The sequence below is a fragment of the Chiloscyllium plagiosum genome, unplaced genomic scaffold, assembly GCF_037043375.1.
Source record: "Chiloscyllium plagiosum isolate Xiang-an unplaced genomic scaffold, Cpla_swu_hap1 HiC_scaffold_35, whole genome shotgun sequence".
NCBI lineage: Eukaryota > Metazoa > Chordata > Chondrichthyes > Orectolobiformes > Hemiscylliidae > Chiloscyllium > Chiloscyllium plagiosum.
Window position 1 is genome coordinate 11,138,677 of NW_028270173.1, and position 21,040 is coordinate 11,159,716.

The following is a 21,040-nucleotide window of genomic DNA, read 5'->3' on the forward strand; positions in this document are numbered from 1 at the left end:
CTGCCTGTATACCACTGCACTGTAACCTCTGGTGATGTGTCCTATTGAGGAAGTTGCTGTCTTGGACAGAGGATTAACAGGCCGTTGGTCGATGGCTCCATGGAATAGCTCTCCCAATTCTGGCTCAAGCCCCGAGTTATTAGTAAGGAATGTTTCGCTTATTGACAGGACTGTGTCATTTCCAGTGGCTGGATTAATGCCAGTGGTCCATCTGATTTAATTCTTTGTTGGTCGTTTCTGCAGTGGGATGTCTGACACATTCGTCAGAGCATTGGCCTGGACTCATGGATGACACTTTCAGTGACATCAACACTGCCTTCCCCTTTGATAACTGGTTACTTTTCAAACTGTAGGGAGGTTAAACATTGGTGTTTCTTAATGCTCAGTGCTCAGTGTGTGATTAAGATCGCCTGCAGAAGGAATGTCCTGAGGTAACAGGGTTAATTGCAGGAAAGTTGTGATTTGAACAACAGTTAAAACTAAATGAAACAAAGAACAGAGAAGCTACTCCTGCTCAGAAGGCAATCTACAGACTCAATGACTCCAGAAGGGAATCAATGTTGTGGATGAATGGATCGAAATGGTTATCAATGATGTCACACCAGGAACTTGACAAGGTAGAAAATCCCACAAGATTCATCTTCAGGATCTGTCAGTCCAAAATCTTCAAAGATGAACACGGCATTAGGGTCGAACACTGAACACCCAGAGACAGACATTGCTGGGGAGAATCACAGCTAAATTCCACCAATAATTGGTATATGTTAATAGGTAAGTTGAGTTGTGAGGTTTAATGTGCTTACTTGAGGAGTCTTATTTTGGTTCCTGCGAGCAATAACATTTAAGTAATTGTTTCAGTATTTGATTATCTGTGATATTTCTTAATAAGTAACCAAATTAATGGTAACTTCTGGTTGCTTGCACATAATCTTTGTGTCAGAGGGAGGAACATGGGTTGAAAACAACTGTCAGAGTCATTACAAAGGAATGAGAGCAGAGCCGGCTGGAGTGGACTGAGAAAGGAGATCTAGCAGAAAGAGTGGTTGAGAAACAATGGCAGACATTGAAGAAAATGGCCAATGGCTGACAGGAAGATAAATTCCAGTGAAGAAGAGTATCTAGAGAGGGATAAGCAAACTATGTTTATCCCGGGATATTAAGGATAGCATCAAATGAAATGAATAAAATATTTAATGTGGCAAAGGTCTGTGGCAATCCAGAGAGTTGGGAAGTTTTAAAAATCACAAACTAAAATCTAAAGAGGGAGAAAATAAATGTTCAGAGAAATCTTGGAAATAATATCAATATGGACAGCAAGGATTTCTTCAAATATATAAAAATGAAGAAAGAAGCAAAAGTGAAGATACAACCCTTAGAGAATGAGGCTGGGGAAAGAATAAACGGGAATTAGGAAATGGCAGCTGAGTGGGAAAAAAACATTTTAAAGAGTCTTCATGTTAGAAGACACTGATATCATTCAAAATAATATTAAATATTCAAGGACAAGAGGAGAAGAAATAAATACAATAACTATCGCTAGAGAAACATTGCTTGGGAATTTAATGGAGCTAAATGCTACATAGAATCATAATCATAGATTGATAAAGCCCTTTGACCCAATTGGGTGCTGCCTGGAATATGGCAGGAGGTAGTTACCAAGATAGAAGATGCTTTGGCACTAATCTTCCAGGAATCTTAGATTCTGGAAAAGTTCCAGAGAATGGGAAAACATAAGATCTTTATTTTAAAATGGAAAGAGATGGAAAACAGGTCACTCTTAGGCAGTTAGTTTAAAACCTGCTATCAGAAAAATGTTAGCATCAGCCATAAAAGATGCAATGGCAAAGCATAATATGACCAAGCAACGTCAGCTTGATTTCATGAAGGGGAAATTATGCCTGACAAGTTTACTCGTATTTTTTGAGGCGATTATATGCAGGATAGATAAAGGGAAAGCAGATAATGGAATTAAACTTGGATTGCGAGAAGGTATTTTGTAAGGTGCCACAGGTTAAGCAGCTTCATCAGATAGAGATAGTATATTAGAATGGATAGACGATCGGTAAACTAGAAAATCAGAGGAGGAAAGACAAATGGGAGGGGGTGGTGCTGGGGAGAAGGTAACTGAGAGTGCACTGGTGGATGGAGGTGGGGGTAATGGTGATAGGTCAGAGGGGAGGGCGGAGTGGATAGGTGGAAGGAAGATGGAATGGTAGGACAGTTCTTGAGGGCGGTGCTGAGCGCAAGTTTGGAACTGGGATAAGGTTGGAGGAGGAGAAATAAGGAAATCCACATTGGTGCCATGGGTTGGAGGGTCCCAAGGTGGAAGATGAGGCATGTTTCCTCCAGGCGTTGGGTGGTAAGAGAGTGGTGATGGAGGAGGCATCGGACCTGACATTTTCTATAAACCCACCGACTCCCACAGCTACCTGAATTTCACTTCCCATACCCCTGCACTCGAACCCCACTCCTCCAACAACAAGAAGGACAGAACCACTCCATGCCCCCCCTCCTCCCCGGTCCTCACCTTCCACCCCACCAACCTCCGTACACATCACATCATCCTCTGCCATTTCTGCTGTCCAAAAATGGACCCCACCACCAGAGATATATTTCTCTCCCCATCCCATCCACTTTCCATAAAGACCATTCCCTCCCCGATTACCTCTCCAAGTCTACCTCCCCCCCGCCACCAACAATCCACCCTCCCGTCCCAGCACCTTCCCCTGCCACTGTAGGAATTACAAAGCTTGCGTCCACACCTCCCCCCTCATCTCCGTCCAAGGCCCCAAAAGAGCCCTTCCACATCCATCAAAGTTTCACCTGCATATCCATACATGTTATTCACTATATCCGTTGCTCCCAATGCAGTCTCCTCTACACTGGGGAGCCAGGACACCTACTTGCAGAACACTTCAGAGAACATCTCTGAGACACCAGCACCAACCAACTCCACCATCCCGTAGCCGAACATTTCAACTCCCCTTCCCAATCTGCCAAGGACGTGCAGGTCCTGGGCATGCTTCATTGCTACACCCTTAAAATCCTACACCTGGAGGAAGACCGCCTCATCTTTTGCCTCGGGACCCTCCAACCCCATGGCATCAATGTGCATTTCACCAGTTTCCTCATCTCCTTCCCCCACCTCATCCCAGTTCCAACCTTCCAGCTCAGCACCGCCCTCATGACCTGTCCCACCTGTCCATCTTCCTTCCCGCCTGTGAGAAACAAAGCTCACTCACTTCAATAATTTCAGTCCGAGACAAAATCTGAATCAGTAGTGTCCTTCATTTAACTCTTGCAAGAGGGTGTGAAGTCCACTGTCTGTCTCTCTGTACAAGGCAAGGGACTCACACACCGAATTCAAAAAATACTCGATATTTATATAATTTGGTTCCTTTTTTTTTAATTTCATTGTTCCCCCCCCCCCCCCGTCCCGTTTACATCCTCCACTTCCCTAAGACCGGTACCCATTACTCCTGTTTATCTCTTGCCTTATCCGGCCTTGTCCGTGACAAAATGCTTATTTTTGGGCTCACAAGGCCGTTTGACCTCATCCTGCTGTAGGTCATTGTTAAGCATATCCTTTGCTTACCATTATCTACTCCCTCCATCTGTGCCGCCCCTCACAGCATCTTATCATTAAGACTCTTTTAATTGGGGTTTGTTCCTGTGTTTCTGTAAAAGTGGGGAACAGATATTTATACCTACTGTTTGTACAGGCGTATCTAGCTTAACTGCCTCTCTTCACAGCATCTTATCTAGTCGCCTGTAATATCTACCATTGTTTTGCAGTCCCGTTTCTTTCTTGCATACATTTTTAGCTAATACAAAAAAACAATTATGTATTTCTCCATATAGTTTCTATTCTTGTTGACTCAGCTCTTGGCTGAAACAATTACACACTGGTGTGAGTTCATTTACTTTGTATAAGCAATTATAATTGCAGAAGTAACATTAATTTATCTATATCCCACACCGCCCTTCCGCCCCATACCCCCTTCCATTTATCTCTCCATGCCCAAGCTCCCAGCCTCATTTCTACTGAAGGGCTTTTGCCCTAAATGTCGATTCCCCTGCTCTTCAGATGTTGCTTGACCTGCTGTGCTTTTCCAGTGCCACACTCTTGACTCTGATCTTCAGAATCTGCAGGCCTCACTTTTGCCTAATAAATCAGAGGGTTGGGATAACAGGGACATTTTCAAAATGGATATTAGTGAAGTACCATAGGAATTACTGATGGGCTACAACTACTAATCTATATCAATGACTTGGCTGAGGAAAATTAATGTAATGTTGCCAAGTAGGTGGAAAAGCAAGTGGTGAGATTGACATAAAAAACTTGCACAGGGATAGAGGAAGTTCAGTGAGTAGGCAAAACTTGTCACAGGGAATATAGTGTGGGAAAATGTGAGGTCATGCACTTTGGTAGAAAGAATAGAAGAGCTCAATATTATTCTTAAATGGAAAAAAATAGACTGCAGAAAGCAACAGCACACAGGGGTTTCAGAGACCTTGGGCAGGAATCACAAAAAGGCTAACATTCAAATTCAATGGGAAGTCAATTGGAATATTGCCAAGAGAATGTGAAAGCAAGGAAGTTTTTGCTTAAAAGCATGAGTCAGATCACATCTGGAATGCTGTGAACAGGTTTGGCCCTTTTATCAAAGGAAAGGTATACTGACATTTGACATCTATCGAAATCCTGCCAATCTTGTCTCTCTCTCAAACCTAGTTTCTGTAATAGCTACAACATCATAGTATTTTGTATTTGTATTAATCCAAGCTCTAAGGTCACCTGCCTTATACTCCTCACATGAAAACAAGAATATCTCCAGTGGACCACCTTTCCTACCATGTTCAGGAACCTCTCTCTGTCCATTCTTCCACTTAGCATTACTGCCATTTTACATGTTGACCTATTGCTCTGGTGCCCGCCCGTCTCGTTCGGATAATCGAGGTTCCCCTGTAATCTGTATGTATCACCACTTCAACGGGGACAACATATCCACCTTAGGACAAGCCAAGCACAGACACGCACGACAACTCCTAGAAGCATGGCATTCCAACTGGAACTCTATCAACAAACACATCGAGTCAGAACCCATGTACCACCACCTGAGAAAAAGAACAGGAAATGACATCACCACAGGAAGTGACACCACCAACCCAAAGAAACCCAAACATATAAATAGAAAGCAGGCATCAGCAGCAGTGCTTTACCTGGAGGCCCACTGTAGATGTTACTTAATAGGGTAACTAAACATCTAGAAATGAACCTCCCAATTCAGCGAGCAAACCTACATCCAGGACCTCAACTGGAGCTACAAATCTTCTCAAAACTCACTAATTGATGTACTTAACTGTGCTATCTTCCTGTTCCACACTCTAACCTTCGAAGTTAAAAATCACAAAACACCAGGTTATAGTCCAACAGGTTTAATTGGAGGCACTAGCTTTTGGAGCAGTGGTTGACCACCCGATGAAGGAGCGACGCTCAGAAAGCTAGTGCTTCCAATTAAACCTGTTGGACTATAACCTGGTGTTATGTGATTTTTAACTTTGTACACCCCAGTCCAACACCGGCATCCCCAAATCTAATCTTTGAACTTTTCTATCTCTGTGGCTGACATCTCTATCTTCTTGACATCATTCAATGTTTTAGGCTCACCCACTTTATGACAGAGAATTCCACAGGCTTCCAACAGTCTGGCACATGGAGCTCCCATTGACTCCTCCCCTTCCCTATACCCGGGAGGTTTCTGTTACAAAGTCTTTCCATTTCTTTCTTCAACAGACGTGAAAAGAGTAAACATGTTCACAACAACAGCTCCTTCCTGAAAAATTAACTTTCACTTTTCAGTGAATTTACAAATAGAGCGATGACCCTCGGAGCTTTTTCAGGCACACGGTACAGGACCGCCACCGGTTGGCGAGGGACGGTACTGCAGCCCAAAATCTCAGTCATAATTATATCGAGCTGATGGTACAGTCACACAATAATATCCTGGGAATGCCGGAAATCAGAAATAAAATCACAAAATCCTCCACAGGTCAGGATTTGTATCTAATTTATTTACGATTTGGTTGTGATGTTACAAAGTATAATCTCAGAATTTAAAGACACATTTTGATTTGGAGCATCCTATATTATATTTCAGAAGCAATTGACTGCAGGGATTAGAGGTCGGTAGCCAGTGGTGTGCCGCAAGGTTTGATGCTGGGTCCACTGCTTTTCATCATTTATATAATTGTTTAAGTGTGAACACAGGAGGTACAGTTCACAAGTTTGCAGATGTCACCAAAATTGAAGGGTCAGTTGACAGTGAAGAAGGTTACCTCAGAGTGTGATGGGCTCTTAATCAGATGGGCCAATGGGCCAAGGAATGGAGTTTAATTTAGATACATGCGAGGTGCTGCATTTTGGAAAAGCAAATTAGGGTAGGTCTTATACACTTAATGGTAAGGTCCTGGGGAGTGTTGCTGAACAAAGAGACCTTGAAGTACAGGTTCATGGTTCCTTGGAAGTGGAGTTGCAGGTAGATAGGATAGTGAAGAAAGTGTTTGATATGTTTTCCATTATTGGCCAGTACATTGGGAGCTCATGTTGCAGCAGTAGAGGACATTGGTTCGGCCACTTTTGGAATATTGTGTGCAATTCTGGTCTCCCATCCTATAGGAAGGATGTTGTGCAACTTGAAAGGGTTCAGAAATGATTTACAAACTTGTTGGCCAGGTTGGAGGCTTTGAGCTATAGGCTGGGGCTGTTTTCCCTGAGCATTGAAGACTAAGAGAGACCTCATAGAGGTTAACAAAATCGTGAGGGGCATGGATAGGGTAAATGAATAAGGTCTTTTTCCTGGGGTACAGAGTCCAGAACTAGAGGACGTAGGTTTAGAGTAAGAGGGGAAAAATTTAAAAGGGACCGAAGGGGCAACTTTTTCAAGCAGAGGGTGTTGCATGTTCGAAAGGAGCTGCCAGAGGAAATGTCGGAGGCTGGTGCAATGGCAATATTTAAAGGCATTTGGGTGGGTATATTAATAGGAAGGGTTTTGTGGGATGTGGGCCAAATGCTGGCCAATGAAACTGGACTAATTTAGGATATCTGTTTGGCATGGATGAGGTGGACTGAAGGGTTTCTTTCTGTGCTAAAAACCTCTATGACTCTGTTTTGTGACATCCTGTTGTCAATGGAGGTTTCTGACCCTAATCTCTGACTAAAACCCTAACACCAGGAAATCCCTGGCAATTACAGACCAGTCAGTCTCACGTCTGTCGTCTGCAAGGTGTTAGAATGGATTCTGAGGAATAGGATTTATGACCATCTCGAAGAGCATGGCTTGATTAAATGCAGTCAGCACGGCTTTGTGAGGGGCAGGTCATGCCTCACAAATCTTATTGAGTTCTTTGAGGATGTTACTAGACAAGTTGATGAGAGTCGAGCAGTAGATGTGGTGTTTATGGACTTCAGCAAGGCATTTGATAAGGTTCCCCATGGTAGGCTCGTTCAGAAGGTCAGGAGGAATGGGATACAGTGAAATTTAGCTGCCTGGATACAGAATTGGCTGGTCAACAGAAGACAGCAAGTGGTAGTGGAAAGAAAGTATTCTGCCTGGAAGTCAGTGGTGAGTCGTGTTCCACAGGGCTCTGTTCTTGGGCCTCTACTCTTTGTAATTCTTATTAATGACTTGGACGAGGAGATTTAAAGATGGGCTAGCAAGTTTGCAGACGACACAAAGGTTGGAGGTGTCGTTGACAGTATAGAGGGCTGTTGTAGGCTGCAGCGTGACATTGACAGGATGCAGAGATTGCTGAGAGGTGGCAGATGAGTTCAACCTGGATAAATGCGAAGTGATGCATTTTGGAAGGTCGAATTTGAAAGTTGAGTACAGGATTAAAGATAGGATTCTTGGCAGTGTGGAGGAACAGAGGGATCTTGGTGTGCAGGTCCATAGATCCTTTAAAAGTGCCGCCCAAGTGGACAGGGTTGTTAAGAAAGCATATGGTGTTTTGGCTTTCATTAACAGGGGGATTGAGTTTAAGAGCTGTGAGATCTTGTTGCAGCTCTATAAAACTTTGGTTAGACCGCACTTAGAATACTGTGTCCTGTTCTGGTCGCCCTATTATAGGAAAGATGTGGATACTTTGGAGAGGGTTCAGAGGAGGTTTACCAGAGTGCTGCCTGGAATGGAGGGCTTATCTTATGAAGAGAGGTTGACTGAGCTCGGACTTTTTTCATTGGAACAAAGAAGGAAGAGAGGGGACCTAACTGAGGTGTACAAGATAATGAGAGGCATAGATAGAGTTGATAGCCAGAGACTTTTTCCCAGGGCATAAATTGTTAACATGAGGGGTCATAGTTTTAAGCTGTTTGTAAGAAAGTATAGAGGGGATGTCAGAGGCGAGTTCTTTACACAGAGAGTTGTGAGAGCATGGAATGCGTTGCCAGCAGCAGTTGTGGAAGCGAGGTCATTGGGGATATTTAAGAGACTGCTGGACATGCATATGGTCACAGAAATTTGAGGGTTCGTACATTAGGTTTACCTTACATGAGGATCAATGGTCGGCACAACATCGTGGGCTGAAGGGCCTGTTCTGTGCTGTACTATTCTATGTTCTACTTCCAGGGAGGTGGTCAATGTGATGTCAGGGAGGTCCCGCCCCTTTAACAACAGATTCTCAGAAACTGGTTTTTATCCCAAGTCCAGAAGAAAGGATAAAGTTTCCCAGTGAATTTATTCCCAGTGAAGGTGTGGAGATGGGACTTGGTGTCTGCGTTGTAAAATGAAACTGCCCCAGATTCATAACTGAGATAAACTCCCACGTTCCTGGGGAACTGATCGATAGGGAGAGGGGATCGAGGAGAAGAGTTTATATAAAACTGATCCCCATCCCGCCCCATGGTCCAGAATCCATTCTCCGGGATCAGACTGACGCCTCTCTTCCTCTCCACAGACTCTGAGGCTACTCCCAGACTCCAGCCCCAATTCACCACCTCCACCTCCCAGTAATGTCTCCCCGATGTGAATCCCTCTGATCCCAGGGCACAGAGACAGTTTGTAAACCTCTTCTTGGTGTCAGGGAGACTCCTTCGGCTCCGGGTCAATCTCAAACCCTTCAGATCCTCAGACACCTCGAGCTGGGGATTCACTGTTTCCACATCCAGGGTCACAGAGACTGGGAGAAAAACACAAAGCATTAGAGACAGTCCCTGGGTCTGTGGCTAGGTGGTTTGGGTGGGAGGGGGGGGGGGGGGAGTTCAGGAATTGTGTATGAGAGAATGTATGCATCTGCGGGGGTGGGGGGAGATGTTCATGCATGTGTATGTGGGTAGGGAGGAGGATGTGTGTGGGGGAGAGTGTGGTGCTGGAAAAGCGCAGCAGATCAGGCAGCATCCTAAGAGCAGGAGAATCAATGTTTTGGGCATAAGCCCTTCATCACGAATTATAAGCCCTTCATCCATTCCTAATGATGGGCTTATGCCCGAAACATCGATTCTCCTGCTCCTAGGATGCTGCCTGACCTGCTGTGCTTTTCCAACGCCACACTCTTGACTCTGATCTCCAGCATCAGCAGTCCTCACTTTCTCATGTGTGTGTAGGGGAGCCTGTGTGTGGGGGAGAGGAGTGTGTGGGGGGTCAGGGAATGTTTGTGTAGATTTGGGGAGGGATGTTTGTGGGGACTGGGAGGGTGTATTTGTGTTGGTGGGGAGAGTGGTGTGGGGAGAACTTGTATGTGTGGGGTTTGTGTGTATGGGCTGCGTGTGTGGTGGTAGGGAATGTTTGTGGGTGGGGAGGATATGTGTGAGAGTGTATGTGTGTGGAGGGTGTGTATGTGGGGGCAGGGGAATGTGTCTGCAGGAGATGGAGTGTGTATGTATGAGGTGCAGGGAGCTGTATGTGTGGGATGGAGGGGGATGTGTGTCTTGGCTGAAGGGGGTCATGTGTCTTTGTGGGGCTGAGAGGGGTCTGTGTGTGGGGGAGGGGATGTGCGCATTGTGGGGACGGGATGTGTGTGTGTGTGTGTATGTAGGGAGGGGGGCCTGAGTGTGGGAGGAAGGGGAAGTGAGTGTGTGTTTTGGGGGTATGTTTTGTGTGTGTGTGTTTGTGTGTGTGGGGAGGGTGTGTGTGTGGGATGGTGCTGGTGTGTGGAGGGGGGAATGTGTTTTGAGAGGGGATGTGGGTGTGTGGGGGGGAATAATGTGTGTGAGTGTGTGTCTGTGTGTGTGGAAGGGGGATATGTGTAGGTTGTTGTGGTTATGTGGGAGGAGTATATCTGTATATATTTGGGGAGGTGGGAATGTGGGTTTGGTGATTGGGCATGTCTTTGAAGGAGCAAGTGTGTGGGCAGAATTTGTGTGGGGGGGGTGTGCAGGGAGGAAGTACATAAACAGTGATGTGATTATGTGAAGGGTGTGTGTTGGGGGACATGTGTGTGTGAAGGGGAAATCTGTGTGGGGGGGTATTAGTGGACGGTGTGTGTGCGGGGGGGAATGTGTATGTGTGTGTGTTTGTGCACGCGTGCGCGTGCTTTTGTGTGTGTGTATGTGTATATATATACTTGGGGCGGGATGTGGTTGTGTAGGAGGGAAATGTTTACCTGTGTGGGGGAGGGGGATGTGTCGGGGGGGGAATATGTGTGTGGGGGAGGGGGATGTGTGTGTGGGGAGGGGATATGTGTGTGTGTGGAGGGGAATGTGTATGCGTGTGTGAGAGAGAGAGAGGAGGGATTGTGCAGGGGAGGGGGATGTATGTGTCGGATTAGGGAGGGTTGTGTGTGTAGAGAAGGGAAATGTGTGTGAGGGAGAGTGGGACATGTGTATGGAGGGGTGTGTATATTGGATAAGGGGGTGTGGGGGAGGGGAATGTGTGTGTGGGATGTGTGTCTATGGGGAGGGGGATGTGTACGCACAATGGGGGAATGTATATGTGTGTGGGGATGTTGGGGAGGGGCGTGGTTGTTGTGGGATGGGGAGAGTTCTGTGTGGGCAGGAGGGTGTGTGTGGGGGGAATATGTGTGCGGTGGAGGGTGTCTCGGTTTGGGATGGGTGTAGGGATGTGGGGGGTATGGAATGTGTATGTGTGTGAGGGAAGAACGTGTATCTGTTGGGGGAAGGGATGTGTGTGTGGGGGCAGAATGATGCGTGGGATACATGTGAGGGTACAGTGTGTTTGTGGGGTGGAGGGGATGTGAGTGTGTGGGGAAGTGGGACGTGTGTGTCGGGGTAGGGGAAGTGTACGTGGGGAGATGTGTTTGGGGGTAGGAGGATGTATATGTGGTTGAGGGGGATGTGTAAGTGGGGGAGAGTGTGTGGGAGCAGAGGGGAATGTGTGTTGGGAGGAGTGGTGTGTGAGTCTGGGGGAGGGGTGTGTTTATGTGGGAGGTATGTTTGTAGCATGGTCAGGGATGTGTATATGGGGGAGGGGAATGTCTGTGTGGGGGATGGGAATGTGTGAGTGTGGTGGAGATGTATGAATGAATGCAGGGGTGTCGCTCTGCTGCATTGTGTTTGGAGGGCAGGCTGTGTTTGGGGGAGAGGCTGCTGGTGTATGTGTTTGGGGGTGGAAATGTGTGGGTGAATGGGGGATATTTGTGTGTGTGGGGGGGGTTGAGTGTTGCGAGTGGTGGGTGTGATGAGGGATGTAGACGTGTCTGTATGTGCACTGCAGGGGGTATTTGTGTGTGTTAGAATGAGGGATATGTGTGGGAGTGGGGAATGTGTGTGGGGAGGTGGGGATGTTGGGCAGGGGGGAACACACTGCAGGTTGTGTGTGGAACACAGGTATGAGGTGAGGATGTGGGAGTGAGTAAATGCTGGGGATTGTGGGTGTGTGTGTCGGGGGGGCAGCGATTGTGTTTATGTGAGCTTTAGGTGTGAGGTTTAGTGTGTGTGGTGGGGCGCGGTGGTGCGTGGGAGGGATGTATGCATTGAGCACATGAATGTGGGACAGCATCATATTGTGAAGTGCAGTTTGAGGTGGGTAATAAATGTGGATCTTGAGGGTGATCCCAAAAACCTGCAAATTTTTAAAGCATAAATTATTCAAATTCAAGTCTTTCGTGTCTCAAAACATTTCTAAATCCACTGCTTTTGTGTTATTCCAGCCTGGTGCAGTATTTCTCTCTCCGTTTACACCCAATGGGATATAGCTCCAGCTGCCTCAGTGAGAACAAGCTCCTGTTTGTGGGAGTCCCACTGTCATTCATTATTTTCCAATATCATGGGGGAGTGAGATGGGTTTTCACAAAATTGGAAGCGGAAATGCTGAATCTGATCTCAAATTACCAATTAAATCTCCTGAAATCCAATGTCATCGAAAGGAATTCAGCTGGCCCTGGTTAGACTGAGGTTGGGGCCATTGAGAAAGAGCTTTATTGAAACAGTGGGGACAGGTCAGAGAATGTTCACTCGGTGGGTTCCTGGGATGAAGCAGTTCCCTTGTGATGAAAGGTTTCAGGCTGGGGCTGTACTCATTGGAGTTTAGCGGAACGAGAGGTTCTTATTGAAATGTATAAGATGGTGAAGGTGTTGACAGAGGAGACATTGAGAGGCTGTTTCCCATCATGGGGGAACCTGGAACCAGGGACAGAGTTTCAAAATAAGGGCCCTGCCAATTAACATGGAGATGGGGAGGGATTTTGTGTCTCGGGATCATTAATCTTTGGAATTCTCTCCCCCTCGGGAGCAGTGGAGCCCAGTTCATTGAATATATTGGAAGCTGAGTTAAACAGGTTTTGGATCAATGAGGGAGTTGAACGTTGTGGGAGTCAGACAGGAAAATGGAGTTAAGGTCACAATCAGATCAGCCGCCATCTTTATGAATGACAGGGCAAGCTCTCGGGGTCACTCCTGCTCCTGTTTCTGATGTACCATGTTCACATGGGATTTTCACATGGACATTGCTTTGAGTTGTCAGCTTTTGAATTTCTTTCCTTCCTGTGTGTTAAAAAATAAGTGAAGAACTCATTTTCACACTCACAAACTCCCTTCCCCTCTAAAAACAGAAATAATACATAGACTGAAGAATTTAGTCATAGAGTTTACAGCACAGAAACAAACATCTGCTAATCAGATATCCTCAATTAATCTGATTCCATTGTCAGCATTTGGCCCATATCCCTCTAAACCCTTCCTATCCATATACCCATTTACTGCAAATGCCTTTTAAATGCTGTAATTGTACCAGCCTCCACCACTTCCTCTGGCAGCTCATTCCAGACACAGTCACCCCTGTATGTTAAAAGACTGCCTCTTAAATCCCTTTTAAATAATTCCCCTCTCAATTTACACTTATGCCCTCTCGTTTTGGACTCCCCTACCCTAGGGAAAAGCCTTGATTATTTACCCTATCCGTGCATCTCATGATTTTATAAACCTTTCTAAGGTCACCCCCTCATCCTCTGATGCTCCAGGGAAAATAGCCCCAGCTTATTCAGCCTCTCCCTGTACTTCAAACCCTCAAATTCTGGCAACATCCTTGTAAATCTTTTCTGAAACCTTTGAAGTTTAATAATGTCTTTCCTACAGCAGGGAAACCAGAATTGAACGCAGTATTCCAAAAGTGGCTTGTACACCATAGCATGTCCATTTAACCCCTTTACTCAAAGCACTGAGCAATGAAGGCAAGTGTACTAAATGCCTTCTTCCCTACCCCATCTACCTGCGACTCCACTTTCAAGGAATAGTGAATCTGCACTCCATGGTCTGTTTGTTCAGTAATACTCCCCAGGACCTTGCCAGAATATAGCACTCTTATTTATCTGGATTAAACTCCATCGGCCACTCCTCGGCCCATGTTGTACGCTGTTGTAACCTTTTTTCACTGTTCACTACGTCTCCAATTTTGACGTCACCTGTAAACTTACTAACCATACCTCTTATGTTCCCATACAAATCATTTCTCCAAATAATGAAAAGCAGGGGATCCAGCACTGATTCTTGCGGCACACCGCTGGTCACAGATCTCCAGCCTGAAAAGCAACCTTCCACCTTTTAAATGAAAGGTATGGACAGAAAAAAAACCAATACTCCCCAATACTGCCCCCATCAGACACTCCGGGACACGGACAGCACTGGGTGAAACACGGAGCAAAGCCACACTCTGCTCTTCTGAAATAAAAGGTAAAGCTGCCTTGTCTCTGTTCAACAGCAATAAATATGCTGTTACTCTGGGGAAAAACAAAAACCAATTAACAAGCAAATAAAATGCCTGTGCCTTGACTCCGTCCCCACCAACCTCTTTTGGGAAGGAAGCGTGGGGGATACGTAAAAATAAACTCAAGCAAAATCAAAGAAAACAAATACCCAACTAAATAAATAAATCCCCTTTGCTCTGTCCCCATCAAACATGCCTGAGACAGGGACCTCAAGGGTTTAAAATCCAGAGAAAGTTCCCCAGCTCATTTCACCTGAAGATAAAATTCCCCTATTGAGCACATCTGAGTCAGGGACATTCCTGGACTAAAATAGAAGCCCCCTTGGCTCTTCCATGGGGTCCAAAACCAGAACAAAGGGGAAATGAGAGAGCCCTCTTCCTGGGGAACCAAACCAAAAACAAACACAAACTCAAAAGGTAAAACGGAAACTTATATGACGGAGGCAATTAACTCAATCAGGATATCATTATCCAATCCGATACTGTATTCCAGCCCCCGTAGTGCTCAGCGGTCTTGAAAGGTCTTGACCATGCCAGTGAGCATCGCGTGCTCCCTCTCCAGGGACACCTGAGCACAGATGTAAGCGCAAAAGAGGGGCAGACCATCAGGAACAACAAAGCCCTCTTCGTCCCGCTGCCTGGGCCTGTTAATGACCACCTTGGCCAGGCTCAGGAGAAAAGCCATGAGAATACTCATAGACTTGTCTGCCCCTCCCCTCACCAGGTATCCGTAAATCAGGAGTGTGGGGCTGAAGTGCAACCAAAACTTTAACAGCAGCCCCTTCAAAACACTAAAAAGGGGCTAAAAGCAGACACACTCAACATAAATGTGAAAGATCGCCTCCTCCAGGCCACAGAACAGGCCTGTGGTCTGGTATCCGGTAAACTTGCTCAGTCTTGGCTACACAGGATCGCCATGTAAAGCACTCTCCACCCCAGATCCCCAATGAACCCGCAATCCAAGGTCTCTTTGATCAGCAACACTCCCTAGGACCTTACCATTAAGTGTATAAGTCCTGCTCTGGTTTGTCCCTCCAAAATGCATCACCTGACATTTAAATTAAACTCCATCTGCCACTCCTCGGCCCATTGGCCCATCTGATCAAGATCTCATTGTACTCTGAGGTAACCTTCTTTGCTGACCACTGTACCTTCAATTTTGGTGTCATCTGCAAACTTACTAACTATATCTCCTATATGTTCACATTCAAATCATTTACATAAATGACTATAAGCAGTGGAACCAGCACCGATCCTTGTGGTATTCCATTGGTCACAGGCCTCCAGTCTGAATAGCAACCCTCCACACCACCCTCTGTCTTCTATTTCCAAGCCAGTTCTGTATCTAAATAGTTGGTTCTCCCTGTATTCCACATGAGTGAACCTTGCTAGCTAGTCCACCATGAGGAGCCTTGTCGAACACCTTACTGAAGTCCAGTTAGATCACATTCACTGCTATGCCCTCATCAATTCTCTATGTTACTTCCTCAAAAGTCTCAATCTCCACCTTTATGTGTTTAAAGACAACCAGCACCTCCTCCTATGTAATATGGACATTTTTTCAATATGTCACCATCTATTTCCCCACATTCTATATCTTCCATGTCCTTTTGCACAGTTAAGACTGATGCAAAATACTCGTTTAATATCTCCCCAATCTCCTGTGGTTCAACACATAGGCTGTCTTGCTGATCTTTGAGGGGTCTTACTCCCTACATTTGTTGGAAATATAGAGGAATGAGACTCATAATCATTGAACATGCAAGATTTTTGGGGGACTTGACAGGGTAAATGCGGAATGAATGGATCCCATTGTGGGACAGTCTTGGACTTCAGGGCATAATCTCAGAATAAGGAGCTGCACATTTAAGACAGGGATGAGGAGGAATTTACTTCACTTAGAGAATATTAATCTGTGGGAACTTTACTATAGAGCACTATTGAGGATGGGTCATTAAGTATAATACAGGTCGGAACAGGTAGGAAAGTGGAGTTGAGGATTATCAACTCAGCCATGAATGCATTGAATGGCGATGGGGCCTCATTGGCCTGAATTACTCCTCTGTCTTAAGGTCTTCAACTCCACTTCAGTTTGATTGAAATGTTTATTTTCTCCAAAGATAAAGAATGATCTGTCAAGTATTTGATGATTATTGTTTGCTTTTTTTTCAGATTTCCAGAAACTGCAACGCTTTAATTTGGAAAAGTAGTGGCTTCATTATAATGAATGGATCCACTCATTTCTTCAGCAATATTGACCAGAAAATACTGGTCAAGATATTAATGTCCAGTCATTTCCATCTGGTTCATGGAAACAAATAACAGTCAACATGGGGCCACATGTGAAGGTGGTTATTCATGTGCTGCAGGGCCATCAAAATCCCCCTCAAGACTGAATAAAAACTGAAAGAATTGCAGATGATGGAAATCAGAAATAAAAACAGAAATTGCTGGAAAAGGTAAGTAGGTCTGACAGTATCTGTGAAGAGAAATCAGAGTGAACATTTTGGATCAAGTGACTCTTCCTCAGAACAATTCAGCTGGGAAGGGTGAGGTTTCCATTTGATGAAGATTATTAAGTATTGATGGGTTTAACAGGGAGCTGTCTGGTACAACGGGACAGTGTCAGCTGACCCTAGGAGATGTCACAAGAGTGTTCAAACTGATGATATCAGTAAATTCTTGAGGCTACAACTGGTCAGTGTGAATATGGAGGGGATTGGTCAGTGATCATGTAATTAGTGCATCAACAGTGTGTGCAGATTCTTAATGTTTCAACGATGTCTCAATTGAATGGCTGTCAAGGTGGACTAGTTGATAACATAATCAATGTTGTCCATTATGATAAGAATAAAGTATAAAGCCTTTCTTTGTCATTGAATCAGGGAGGTTGTTAACTGAACAACCTAACTGAATGGCCTTCTCCCCTATATTTGCATGAATAAAACCACTAAAACTAAGAACAGAGTCTCGAGTCATCTGTGAGAAAATTGGAGTATGATCATACTCTGATGAACCTCCCTTTTTCACATTGTGGAGACAGAAGAGTATCTGAGAGTTCCTGTGTTGGTGAGGTTCTGGGATCTGGCAGTTATAGCTGACCAGCTAAAGGTTACACTTTACATTCAGGAGATTATTGCACCACTGTCTGGGCCAGCATTTATTGTTCCAACCTAATTGTCCAGGCGCTTCCTATTTAACCTATTGTAGTCCATGTGGTGTAGGGACACCCACTGCACAGTTAGTGGGGTGGGGTAATTTCTAGCACTTTAAGCCCATTCAGCATGGTCTATGGCTTGGAAGACAATTTGCAAGTGGTGGTGTTCCCATTCCATCTGCTGTCCTTGCCCTTCTAGATGGTCGAGATTCTGTATTGGAAATTGCTGTCTAAGGAGTATTGGTGAGTTCCCATAATACTGTTTTATAAACAGTGCACATTTTTGCAAGTGTGTTGCTGGTCCAGGGAATGAATATTTAAGGTGAGGGATGAAATGCCAGTCAAATAGCCTGTTTTCTCCTGGACTATGTTGAGCTTCTTGAGTACTATTGGGGCTGCACTAATCCAGGCAGGTGAAGAGTCCTCTGTCACACACAAACCTGTGCCTTGCAGATGGATCTCGGGCATTAGGGGTCAGCAAGTGATTTTGTTGGCTGCTCATGTAGCTGTGATGTGCATATGGCTGATGTGTTCAGTTTCTGATCAACGGTAACCTCCAGAATGCTGAGAGTGGGAGATGTAGTGATGAATTACCATTGAAAGCAAGTGGCGATTGTTAGAGACTCTCTTGTTGGAAATGTCCATTGCCTAACACTTGTGTGGCACTAATGTTACTTGCCATTGTCAGCCCAAACCTGGACACCTGGGTATTGTCCTTGCCTCACTGCATTTACACATGGAATGTTTCAGGATCGAGGAGATGGAAATGTGGCTGATTATTGTGCAATTATCAGTGAATATCTCATCACCTCCATCATGAAAGTATGATGGAGCGGAGTCTATTCATGAAGCAGAGTTGAAGAGTGTGGTGCTAGAAAAGCACAACCAGTCAGGCAGCATCCGATGAGCAGGAAAATCAATGTTTCAAGCATAAGGCCTTCATCAGGAATTACAGATGAAGAGCTTATGCTCAAAACATCAACTCTCCTACTCCTCGGATGCTGCCTGAATGGCTGTGCTTTTCCAGCACCACATGTTTTGACTCTGATCTCCAGCGTCTGCCATCCTCACTTTCTCCCTGTTCATGAATCAGCTGAACATGCTGAGGCTGAGACATTACTTTGAAAAATTCCTGCAAAAATGTCCTGGAACTCAGAATATCTTGAACAATCACAACCATTTTCCTTTGTGCTCAGTATGACTCCAACCAGTGGAGAGTTTTCACTTGATTTTTGTTGATTACAATTTTGCTCATTATAGTCTTTAATATTTGCATGCACAAAAATCTAAATTATAAAATATCTTTCGTGGCAAAAGAGGAACTTATCTGAGCTTTACCAGGTTGAGTGGCTTCCTGCATTTCTTTCCACACAAGAAATGGGAAGAGGCTGTAGAATGTTTGAGTGGAGAGGATACCATCCGTCAGCGAGAGCATATTAAACTCTTCACTAATCCTGTAAATATTAAACATTAATTGATTAGAAATTCACCATAAACACTTTCCCTAGAAATTTCACCAACTTGCACTGAGTTTCAGTAAAGTTCATGTCCTACCTCCTCTTCCGAGATGTTTGCTCCTGAAATAAACAAAACACCAGTCTGAGTTGACAGAGACTGATTGTCTACACCCAGAAAGCAACAATTACACTCACATTGTTACAAGCTGCTGAGAATTACCAATTCTGATTGTTACAAACATGGATTAGTAAGAGGATGTAACACAAAGGATATTGAAACCAGAAAAACAAATAAAAAATTTGAATAATTACAAAGAATTGATGAAAACATTAATATATTTTACTGGAATAACAATCTGACTTGGATTTTTAAACTATAATAAAGAAAGAGATCGATCCTATAGATTCAGTGAAGATGCTTCAACGTCTAAGGATCTGAAAATATGAGTCTGTGAACATCTCCAGTCACAAATAAAGCCAAGGGGGGAGTTCAGGAGAAAAGTCTTTCTCAAACAAGTGATGAGAATGTGGAACCCCTGTCATACAGTGTGACTGCGACCAATGTATTGAACAGGAAAGAAGAGAACACCATGAGGGAAAAAGGAGCGGTGGGAGATAGTGACGGGGGAATGAAGGAGGATGGGTGTCTGCATCATGTTGGGACTGTTCACAGTCACACTTTCACTGAAATATAATCCCTCACCTTCAGAAATATCACTCCGCCTGTTTGTTCCAGCTGTTTTTCCAACTTTGAAAGTTTCTCCTGAATAGACTTTAAATTCCCTTGAATTTCTTGAAGATGTTCCTCCATTGGTTTGAGAATGTTTTCCTCTTGTTCCCTGAGATCTCGGAGTAAACTCTGCTCTTTCTCAGTCAGCATCTGGTGCATTTTAGTGAACTCGGATTTGATGTGGGTCTGCAGGTTGCTGGATTCCTCCTGTCAGGGGAAATATAAACACAATATGTTTCTGCAAAAACATACAACAAATGAACAAATAGAATTTGAAGCTGAGCTCAGGGAGATTTTACCTGAATTTGGAAAATCTTCTGTTTCTGCTGCTGCTCCATTTCTAGAGCCGCCGATTTCTTCCCTGTGAGAGATTCCAAAGAAGATTTCACCCGATCCTGGGATTGGGAGAGATATTCAGAAAATAATAGTATTAGACCATTAAAATGTGATGAAATAATCAGGGGATGGAATGTGTTTCCTTTTACCTTGTAGATTCCAACAGCTTCTGTGATCTGGATGAGGTTGTGAGATTTGTGTTCCCCGGAATCTCTACAAATCACACAGATCAATTTCTTGTCAGTTTCACAAAACAGCTTCAGTTCTTCCTGATGTTCCTCACAGTGATGTTTACTTTCCTTCTCTTGTGGATTCAGATTTAATGTTCGAGCTTTCTCGGCCAGATTCGCTAAGGCCCGGTTTCCTCTGAGGGATCTGTCCGGAAACTCCTGTCTACATTCCGGGCAGGAGTTTATCTCCTGCTTTTCCCAACTCTGGGTGATACAGGAGCGGCAGAAGTTGTGTTCACACTCCAGTATAACCGGATCGGTGAAGAAATCCTGACAAATGGGACAGATTGCCTCCTCGGTCAAACTCTGGACCTGCTGTCTGGAATCCATGTCCACCCTCAACACTTCCTGATTCAAACCCCTTTCAGTTTCAGTGTTCCTACAGTGTTTCAGTCACTCCCTCAGGGAGGTCAGTGCAATCCTCAAGGAATTCTTGTTATTGGCTGCTCTCGGCCCCGCCCACCCTGAGAGGCGGAGACAGCCCCCAGAGCAGAATGAGGAATAAACAGCGTTAGAGCAGCGACAGGGAATCCCTGAAGCCGGGAGGTGAGAGGGAAGGTCGGTTGGGAGTGGGGTAGGTGGGTGGAGAGAGGATGGGAGGGGATGGGGATGTTGTCCTGGGAGTGACTGGCAGCCTGCTGCTCTCCTTCATATCCTTCAGTCCCAAAGCAGCCCCAGGCACGGATGTAAAAACAATGACTGCAGATGCTGGAAACCAGATTCTGGATCAGTGGTGCTGGAAGAGCACAGCAATTCAGGCAGCATCCGAGGACAGGCAAAATCGACGTTTCGGGCAAAAGCCCTTCATCAGGAATAAAGGCAGAGAGCCTGAAGCCTGGAGAGATAAGCTAGAGGAGGGGGGGAGGGAGGGGGGGAGTGGGGATAGAGTAGCATAGAGTACGATAGGTCAGTGGGGGAGGAGATGAAGGTGATAGGTCAGGGAGGAGAGGGTGGAGTGGATAGGTGGAAAAGGA

At 45.0% G+C, this 21,040-nt stretch overlaps 1 protein-coding gene across 1 annotated transcript; it reads right to left on the bottom strand.

Moving 5' to 3' along the window:
* Positions 1-6,054: 6,054 nt before the first annotated feature.
* Positions 6,055-20,416, bottom strand: LOC148140058 (zinc-binding protein A33-like). Its single transcript, XM_087979233.1, has 6 exons — positions 19,986-20,416; positions 19,800-19,895; positions 19,474-19,707; positions 18,868-18,890; positions 18,652-18,767; positions 6,055-9,177 (listed from the first exon to the last, which is right to left on the bottom strand). Exons 1-6 carry the CDS (start codon positions 20,394-20,396, stop codon positions 8,666-8,668), a joined length of 1,392 nt encoding a protein of 463 aa, XP_087835359.1. The 5' UTR covers positions 20,397-20,416; the 3' UTR covers positions 6,055-8,665.
* Positions 20,417-21,040: the final 624 nt, after the last annotated feature.